This window comes from Atractosteus spatula, chromosome 25, assembly GCF_055471065.1.
Source record: "Atractosteus spatula isolate fAtrSpa1 chromosome 25, fAtrSpa1.hap1, whole genome shotgun sequence".
NCBI classification, from domain to species: Eukaryota; Metazoa; Chordata; class Actinopteri; order Semionotiformes; family Lepisosteidae; genus Atractosteus; species Atractosteus spatula.
In genome coordinates, this window is record NC_142730.1 from 11,310,053 (window position 1) to 11,320,316 (window position 10,264).

The 10,264-nt window shown below is 45.0% G+C and overlaps 1 protein-coding gene across 1 annotated transcript; it reads left to right on the plus strand.

Moving 5' to 3' along the window:
- Nucleotides 1–7,120: 7,120 nt before the first annotated feature.
- LOC148815443 (fish-egg lectin-like) lies at nucleotides 7,121–8,549 on the plus strand. Its single transcript, XM_088905439.1, has 4 exons — nucleotides 7,121–7,169; nucleotides 7,555–7,800; nucleotides 7,978–8,320; nucleotides 8,408–8,549. Exons 1-4 carry the CDS (start codon nucleotides 7,121–7,123, stop codon nucleotides 8,547–8,549), a joined length of 780 nt encoding a protein of 259 aa, XP_088761565.1.
- Nucleotides 8,550–10,264: the final 1,715 nt, after the last annotated feature.

A 10,264-nucleotide genomic window follows, 5' to 3' on the forward strand; every position in this document is an offset into this window, starting at 1 on the left:
CTGTTAGCAGCTCTTCCTCAAGACCCAGCATGATGTAAACAGAGATGGAACTCTGACAAAAACTCAGGGTTACATCCTGCCAGTATATCACTTTTAGAAAAATTAGTATAAGTTACATATGGCAATAAAGTTCAAGTTCAATTTGAGTTGTATTTGTTTCTCCTGGGAGCACTGTTCAGGATCCTATTTGAAATCTTCTTGCCTCATCTCTAATGATGTTGACACTTTATAAACTTTATTATATTGGACATGATTATGCTGAATCAGATGTTTTGTTAATTGTTTTTTTTTCAGTTTTATTGTAGAACAAGCACCATCATTAAAATAAATGGTAGGCAGTTTATGACCCCGTGTGAAATCAATAGCTGTGATTTGAAATCAGGTATAGAATCAAGTCATTATGAGAAGGCTCTGGAGAAGAATAACTCCACATTCAACACAAAATGAATCCACTGAGCTGTCAACCTCCGAGAGAATCCAGAAGAATCCAGAGTGCCTTCTAATACTGTATGTACAGCAGCTCAGAAAGGTTCCATTCACGGCAGGGCGGCTCAGTTGTTTTTCACTTCATTTAGAAAGCTGATTTGAAGTCTTATGTCTCCAATCATATCAAAGCAGGTCTTTCATGGTCAGCCCACACTGGAACAGATGTTCCACCACCACAAGCTTGAAGGTCTTCGCCTGAACACCTGCAGCACTGAACCGAAACTGAACCGAACGGAGTAAATGGAGATCCAAGACAGACTGTGAATCCCATGACTGTGGCACAGTCCTGTATGAGCTCCAGATTAAACCTCACGCGCTCGTCTCGTTTCAATCTGGACTGGCAGATCAACGTTGAGAGAATCAGTGGGATGTCTTGCTTAAGACGGGTGACCTTCTACCTTAAACAGGGCAACAAGCAGCTACAACAACGCATCTAAGAAGATGGCGCCGTGTTAGTGGCAGCCTGCTCTTTGTTGTCTCTTTGTTGTCTTTTTGTTGTCTTTTTGTTTGTGTCAGTTAGTTAGTGCTAGTGTGTTAGTGTTTTTGTTTTGTTTCTTTCAGTTAGTTAGTGCTAGTGTGTTAGTGTTTTTTATTCATACCCTTGCCGGCAACTAGATTTGCGATCACAACATGATGGATGCTAGGAAAGTTGAGATACTTTTTCTTGTTTTTTCTGATACTCGGACCTCTGTTTCTATCGGGTTGCAATGCCGATAGCTACAGAGGCACTGTCTACACGCGGGACCAGCTGATCGCACTAATGCGTCCGGCTCTACTCACTGGAGAGAAGCCATCAGTTCCAGAGTAGCTGAGTAGGAGAAGCCGAGGCTGTAGGGCTGGTGCGACGCAAAAGGCAAAGAGAAGGAGATTTAAACCCTATCTTCCTTCGATCATTATGGGAAATGTGAGGTCCTTAGTGAACAAGATGGACGAACTGGGAGCATTGGTGAGGAGCGAGGGAGTATAGAGAATGCAGTATCATGTGTTTCACCGAGACGTGGCTGCAGGAACTTATTCTGGTCTCGAATTTTGCCATCGGCGGCTTTCAGCCGGTGCGGGCGGACAGAAACACCGAGAGCGGTAAGAGGAAAGGAGGGGGCTCGCTCTGCTTGTCAACAACAGATGGTGTAATCCTGGGCATATTCATGTTAAGGAGCGCGTCTACTGTATAACCCGGACATTGAACTGGTTGCCATTGGACTGCGTCCATATTATCTGCCGCGGGAGTTTACATGCGCCATCTTTGTTGTTGTTTACATTCCACCCACGGCGAATGCAGAGGCAGCGTGTGACGTCATACACACAGTCACAGCCAGGCTACAAACAAAGCACCCTAGTGCTTTTATAGCTATTTCAGGGGACTTAAACCACGTCTCTATTTCCATCATTTTGCCTACTTTCCACCAGTTTGTTAAGTGCCCGACCAGAGAAAACAAAACACTGGACTTATTATATGCCAATGCTAAGGATGCATATAGTTCCACAGCCCTTCCCCCCCTTGGCAGATCAGATCACAACCTTAACTTGCTTACACCACTATACACGCCTATTGTCCAGCACCAACCTGCAGGCATTAGGACTGTGAGGAGATGGTCTTAGGAGGCTATGGAGGATCTACGTGGTGGTCTGGAGACTACCAACTGGGATGTGCTGTGCAAACCACATGGGGACGACATAGACAACATGGTGGACTGTGTCACTGACTACATTAACTTCTGCATACACAACACCATCCCCACCAAAGACGTACACTACTTTTCCAATAACAAACACTGGAACACCAGCGACTTGAAGGCTCTTCTGAATGACAAGAAGAGAGCCTTTAGGAGGGGGGATAAGGAAGAGGTCAAGCGTGTACAGAGGGAACTAAAGCAGAAGTTTAGAGAGAACAAGGACGCCTACAGGAGGAAGGTAGAGGACAAGGTGCTAAGGAATAGGGTGAGGGATGTATGGAGCTGCATGAGAGAGATCACTGGCTTTAAACAGGCTGGGGGTGCAACGGAGGGGAACCTGGAGATGCCCAACGAGTTGAACCAGTTTTTAACAGGTTTGATTCAGGGCCCTCTGTGGCTCAACACCCATCCCCTCACAGCCACGCACTCCCTAAGCCTTCACAGCTGCGACTGCCCAACACCTTCTCCATCCCCCCACAATCATGGCCGCCTACAGCTACAACCGCCAACAGCTGCTCACCCCCCCATCCCCCACAGCTGCCACTCTCCAACACCTCCGCCATTAACACCTGCAGCACCTACAGCGCTATGAGCACCATCCCCCAGGCAAGGCTGACCAGGTGAAAAGGGAGCTGTAGAGGTTGCACCAGGGTAAGGCTACAGGACCAGATGACGTCTGTCCCAGAGTTCTGAGGGCCTGTGCTGATCAGCTGAGCGGAGTGCTCCAGTGACTGTTCAACCTGAGCCTGCGCTTGGAGAGAGTCCCTGTGCTCTGGAAGACATCATGCCTGGTCCCGGTACCAAAGAAAGGGTGCCCCTCTGTCCTCAATGACTACAGACCAGTAGAGATGACTTCTCACATCATGAAGGCACTGGAGAGGCTGGTCTTATCCCACCTGAGATCTGTAGTTAGTTTATCACTGGACACCCTACAGTTCACCTACCAGCCCAGTTTTGGTGTGGAGGATGTAATCATCTACATGCTGTTAAGGGCCTACTCACACCTGGACAAGGCTGGCAGCACTGTAAGGATTATGTTTTTTGACTTCTCCAGTGCCTTCAATACTATCCAGCCCTTACTTCTAAGGAGGAAGCTGGAGGAGATACAAGTCGGTGCCTCCATGATCTTGTGGATCACTGACTATCTGACAGGCAGACCACAGTCTGTGAGACTTCAGAACTGTGTGTCTGAACAGGTAGTAAGTAACACAGGGGCTCCTCGGGGGACAGTTCTTTCTCTGTTCCTCTTCACCCTCTATACTTCAGACTTTAAATACAACTCAGAGTCATGCCACCTGCAGAAGTTCTCAGATGTGCTGCAATTGTGCAATTGTGGTGTAGGCATCCTCTCATGAGGCACCAATAAATGTAGGGGTTTTGTGCATTTACTGGGACAATTATTAATTGTAGCATTAAGTCACAAAATGATTCTTTGATGGCTATTAGAAGACCGACCCAGAGGGATACTCAGCAACGCACACACGGATACTAATACACGACAATACATTTAATAATACATAAAATGTGCATATATACATAACAGATCTTATCATGAGGGTTAGCAGAATACAAAAGGTATATATTCCTTCATACTGTATATATATGAAGAGTTACAAACCAAGAGGGACATACGTTCAGTATATCATTCATTTAGACCGTTTCGTAAATGAACTTGGATTACAACTTCTACACTAGATACTCAAAAGCAAGTACATCCTCATAGGAATTAAATTGATATAATCTCAGGTTGAGGTAACAATTGAATTCTCGAGCTGTAATGCAGAATGTTGAATACTCATCCAATTTGTGTGGATTCAGATCTCCCGCGGACACAAACAGCAGCAGGCTTGTTGCTGTGTCCAATCGGCGTTCTCTGGCCCGGTGCCAGGCAGTGCTGTTTCAGTGAGAGAGAAGTGGGAGAGATTTCTGCTGCGGTGCAGTGCTGATGCTTTCTAGTTAGTGTTGGCTGAAACTAGCAGAGTTTGTGCACAGGAGAAAAGTGACTGTAGGTCCAAGCAGGTCACACTCTTTAGACAGGAAGAAGACCAGTTCGTTCCTGATGTAGCGCAAGTCCTGAATCCACAGATTCAGCTGTCCACAGTTCCAACTGTAGTTCACTTGTTGATTAGATGAGCTTTCACGGTGGGTTCACGAGGCTTGCTGCTGGGCTAACCTCGGGTGGATCCTTTGGTTACGCGCTGGCAACCTCCGTTCTCGACTCTTAGAACAAAGTGAAGTTCTGACTCTCGGACACACTGGCCGTTACATGGTGGTCCGAGCTCAGTCTGAGGATGTCCAGGAGGCGCCTCGAGGAAGCCCTGTGCTGCCTGTTTTACCTGGAGGAACTACGGTCGTTCATTGGTCGAAAGTTCTGTGGGCATTCGAGACCCACGTGGGGTTAACCTGCCCTACCAGTTCCTGATTGGCTGAGGATGGGTAACAATGCACTCTGACCTTAGGGTTGTAAACAACTTTGAATAAGACTGTCCCAGACAGTAAGGCGCAAGAGATGACCATTTATTAGGGTTGCTGGAGAATCTCAGCTTTGGGAGTTGTTCCTTATCAGGACACTCTATCGGCTAGAAAAACACCTTAAATGTGAACCAGCTGGAATGGCCTCTCTGTATCCAGCACCACTGAGATGAAGGAGAGAGGGACTGGCAAGGGAGCAGCAAACTTAATTCCTGTATTTTAATAAGCCTTGCCGCTACAGTGGGATGTATCAAGAGTGGGCAGGAGGAAGAGTGCAGAGGAAGAGGTTAGCAGCTTTGTGGAGTGGTGTGGGGAGAACCACCTGCAATTGAATGTAACAAAGACGAAGGAACTGGTGGTAGATTTCAGGAGGAAAAGCGTCAAACATACTCCTGTCTACATCCATGGGAGTGGCGTGGAGATGGTGGACTTGTACAAGTACCTGGGAGTGCACAGTGACGATGGAATGGTCTAAGAACATCGAGGCCATCTAAAAGAAGGGTCAAAGCCGACTTTACTTCTTAAGGAGGCTCAGGTCCTTCAATGTATGTAGTAAGATGCTACATATGTTCTATCAGTTGGTGGTGGCGAGCGCCATTTTCTACGCAGTGGTATGCTGGTGCTCTGGGATTAGAGCAGGGGATTCTAACAGGCTGAACAAGCTCATCAGGAGAGCAAGCTCCGTCATTGGGTCTGGCCTGGACCCCCTGGAGGTAGTGGCCAAGAGGAGAACGGTGTCCAAACTAGAGGCCATCATGGACAACATCTCCCATCCCCTCTATGACATGCTTGTGAGATTGAAGAGCACGTTCTGCAATAGACTGATCGAACCACGGTGTGACGGGGAGCGCTACAGGATGTCATTCTTGCCTTCTCCCATAAGACTGTACAACGCATCCACTGTGTGTCTGGGCAGGGGCAAACTTGACAGGGACCTGTTTCTGGACTGAACAGTAAACTGATACAGCTGTTCTTTTTCTTTTTCCCGTTTAAAACCGTTTTGGGGCAATATATGCCAGGGACCTGTGCAATACATTTATATTCATATTTATATTGTGCAATACGACTTTTTTGTGTACTGTTCTGTTCTTTGTGTGTTCTGGACTGTGAGTAACTCTTTGTAGTGCACTTCTCACTGTACTGATTGTACTGTATGTATTGTATTATTATTATTATTGTATCATTCGTTACACTGTTGCTGTGTTGTCTGTGTTAAGCTGCTGTTGCACTGCAATTTCTTTCATGGGATCAATAAAGTATCAGTCTATCTACTTCCTTTGAATATCCACACTTTCTCCAACTGCAATTTTTTAATCATTGACATAACTTTTTACATACATGTAAACTACTTTGAAAAGCCAGGATGCCTTTCTAAATTGGTAGCAAAGTGGTCCCTGTCTTGGAATTTTATCAAAGACGAGCCAGGAGAGGTGTTCTCATTCACTCAGTAAGGCATTTATTCATATTGTGCAATAGGGAAAAACAGCATCCACCAGTCTGTGCAGCAAGTGAGAGCTGATTTTCAAAGAAAATAGGAAAAGGTCCAGTATTTTATACACTTAGCTGATGCAACACCTCAACTTGTTTACTTCATTATGGTTGGTTAGTAAAACAAAGACAGGCGAGACAGTAATTTTCCAGTCCTTATAGGTCTTAGCCTTAGGACAGAGAAGACAGCTACGTGCAGTTACGCATCGCCTTTTTGCTGGGACAGAGATAAACATATTCTTAGAACATCCCATGGCCTTGACTCGCTGGGTACAATCACAGTTTGTTCTAAGAATCCAGCTGCTTTTACAACACAGCTCTGCCCATAAACGGACATATTTAGGATAAAACACTTTTTTTCAGTAACTTTCCATTACATCCCATAGAGAAAATCCACATGGAAGACATGCAAGCTCCACACAGCAGGAAATTCAGTTGGACATCAACCCCAGGAACTGTGAGGCTGCAGTCCTAAAATCCACACCACTGTGCTGTCCAAATGGAATATTTCAATCTAGGGCCCAGATATTTTCCTCTAAGTGCTCAGAAAAATTGAATCTTTAATCTGGGAGATAAAATCTGAAATGAAAAAAAATATCTCATGACAAAGAGCAAGAGTAACCAAATATTCAGCTTTGCAATGAAACTATTTGTCTCGTTATCTAATTTAGACCACCCCTGACCTGCACTACTGGAGGATGTCCCTGCTGATATTAGTACTAATCCAGCTCGTGACTATCTGAAGCACTGGGCTTCAATATCAGTTTTTGTCGCCATGATTCCCAAACCCTGAGGATAAGGTCTATGGAAAGAATATAATTAATGATGTCTTCTGTAATTGATACTTGAGTGATTCAATCAGCAGCTCGTTATGGTTCACAATTTAACACCTGGTTAGACAGGTGTGTGTAGGACCTGAAGCCCAGCAGTCTTGAGTATATAAAGGCCACCGGGGGAGGGGGCTTGTACTATACATGAGGTTTGTGTGATCATTCACCAACATGGAAGGGAGAGGCTGTGTGTTGTGTTTGCTTGTGGGATTCTTTCTAGGTAAGGTTTAGGTTTATTGCTTTGACTAAAAGGGGCAGCACAAAGGCAGATGGGAGGATTAACTGCATGCTGCTCGTATTTAAGGATTTCAGTATAGTTATTTGATCTTGAGTAGAGATGTTGCCTGAGTGTTAAATCCATGACTTGGATGTTTGTGTGCTCTTGAAATTCTGCAGACCTTTGATTCTCTGTGCATTGAGCTCTGTTCACTTGTGGTTGTTGCTGATTCATTAATGCCCTATTGGCTTGTTACTTCTGTCCTCGTATATTGACTTAGTCCCTCGGTGTCAGATGCTTATGATCCCTTAAATGTTGCCTTAATGCTGCCTTAAACCCAGGCTGCTTCCACGTGATTATTGACCCAGTGGTGTCCTCTCCTCCCCAGTGTCTGTAGCTGAAGCCCTGCAGTGTCGGGCTGTGCCTGGCAGTCTGAAGCAGATAGATGCTGGTGCTGGAAGAGTGTGTGGAGTCGACAATGCAGACAACCTGGTCAGCTATCAGGGCAACAGCTGGGTCTCTCTGGCCATGAAGGGGAAACATGTGAGTGTGGGGCCAGCAGGACTCTGGAGTGTGAGTCTCTCAAGCCTTGTGTTTAAGTGGCTTTGGGTAAGGTGGATCCAAGTGCAACCAGGTGAGACTGCAGCTGATCTATATAGGTTAGAAATGATAGCTTTCATGTTTATCCATGGATAGTGGCTGCTTTCAGCCAGAACATCTTTCACTCCTCAAGTGTTCATGACCTCATACTGAGGAATGAGCACTGCACTACCCCCTGCTGAGAACAGCTGTTTTTTGCTCTCCTCTGCAGGCTCCCTCATCCAGATTGATGCTGGTGGAGACAAGTTTGTGGTTGGTGTCAATGCTGCCAATTCCATCTTCTGCCTGAACAGCGGGCCTGTGCTGCAGTATGCTGGCCAGGGCAACATCCCCTGGATTCCTGTCGTGGGCTCCCTCAAGTACTATTCCTGTGGGCCTTTTGGCTGCTGGGGAGTGAACAGGTTGGACCAGATCTTTGTCAAGCTGGATGTGAGTGGGGATTCCTGCAAAGGCTCCGACAGGTGGTACCCCATCCAGGGCTCCCTGTCCCTGGTGGAGGTGGGCTCAGATGGCAGTGTGTATGGGGTGAACAGGAATGGAGTGGTCTTCAAGAGGTGAGCTGGGGGAGGGGTTAATGCACATGGTTGCATGAACGACTGTCCTAATTCTAGGCTGCTCTAACCCTGTTCCTTTTCCTGCAGGGTTGGTATTGATGCCTGTAACCCCTTTGGCAGGAGGTGGTGGGCTCTAAGGGCAGCTGGTGTGGCCAGGCATGTGTCCTATGACCGAGGAATCCTCTGGGTTGTGTGCAAAGATGGCCGAGTCCAGAGGTGCCAGGTCTGAGCAGCCTGGGTGGTCTGGCCCTGAGTGGGAAGTGACAGACATGACTAGGCTGCATGAAGGATTCTGAGTGGAATGAGGCATTAATGCCCGTCTTGTTTTTCTGTGCTGCAATAAAAATGCCTGGAAAACCCTGTTCTTCTGTGGTGTCTAATTCATTAACTTCAAATTGGTTAATGAACTTAAAACCAGTCCTCCTGATTTAATGAGGAGGACTACCTGGGATGTCACATTAAGCATTCTTATCCCACATGGCCCTTTGCCTGTAATAAGCTAATAATGAAACATATCTAGTCTCTTTCCACAGTAGCTTAGTCCCACTTTTGTGCATGAATGGATTAGCTAAAATGCTACTATGTTTCTTGGGGAGCATCACTGATCGGTGTTTTCCAGTGGCCCTAAACAGGGATGTAAGTTGAGGCTGTGACTGGAGTCTTCAAGGCCTTTCACTCTCTTAACCCTAAACCACTCCAGTGTAATGTTTGTTTCCATAATGTTTTGGTGCAAAGCACTTGGTCTTAACTTTCTATTACATCCCTAACCATGTTGACTGGGTGCTTTCAGTTTTTTACAACTGAGTTCATCTTCATGGTTGAATCCTCACCTGAGGTTTAGCTCAAGTTCAGGTGTAATACTTCATTGCTGTAAGTAGTTGAGTGGGATGTGGTTTGGTGAACTTGTACAATTTAAAATGCAGGTGCCATCTGAATACCTGCAACACATGCCACAAAAATAACACCTATTAGTACTTTACTGAGTTGTGTGTATTTGTAATATGTGAACCAGTATTGCATACAATCCACTCAACTGTGATTTTTTTTCAGCTGATTATATTTTTATTTCTGTACTTGTAATCCGTTTTTCCATTTATCTTTCCTAATGTAAATTTAGCCTTTTAAAGTAGGCTGAGTATGTAACAATTGCTGATACAATGTCATTAAGACATTTGTTTTTGCAAAAAATCATTACCAACTGCAACAATATGGTTACATACAGTACTTTTGACCACACGTTGTGCACAGAAGTGACTCCTGTTTCCATACACGAAGGTGAAGGTTATACAGTAAATTTGTTGTTGCCCTTTAGGATTTTCAATACTTAAATTGGGCCCCTGAACAGTGCAGGACAATCACTTGAACCTGAGAATGTATCTGGTCACTCTTTACGGTTTGGGCTGATTCCAGAGCAAAATCTTTGTTGTAACAGACGGCACATTTGAAATGAAGCATTACTAGTGGTACAGTCTTTATATAGCATCTCCTGATTTAAATGTTACTTAACTATATATCCTAACATTTGCTTTATAATTTTTCCCACATTATCTTATCTCGTTCTAGTCCTACCCGTCTGTGCTCAGCTTTCTGACCACTAGGTGGCACTGCTGCTTGGCTGACTGGCCTCTTGATAGACTTATCAGGGATCTTCAAAAAAGCTTTGATATTTTTAATGAGAAACATGAAAAACAGACAATAGATTAAAAATCCTCAAATTTGCTGCTGCCTTTTTAACAGTTTTCTTGTTAAGTCAAAATTTGTGACAACCATAATCACACAATTAATGGTTGTATAAAACTATCAGGGATATTTAACAAAGCTCTATGTTTTTAAATATATTGAGGAAAAGGGCCCCAGATCTCATAGAATGGCTCCAGATTGCTTGTGCTATAGAGGCAATTTTGTTCAGCCACAATTATTCCAAACGCCAGTGCTGATGGTTAA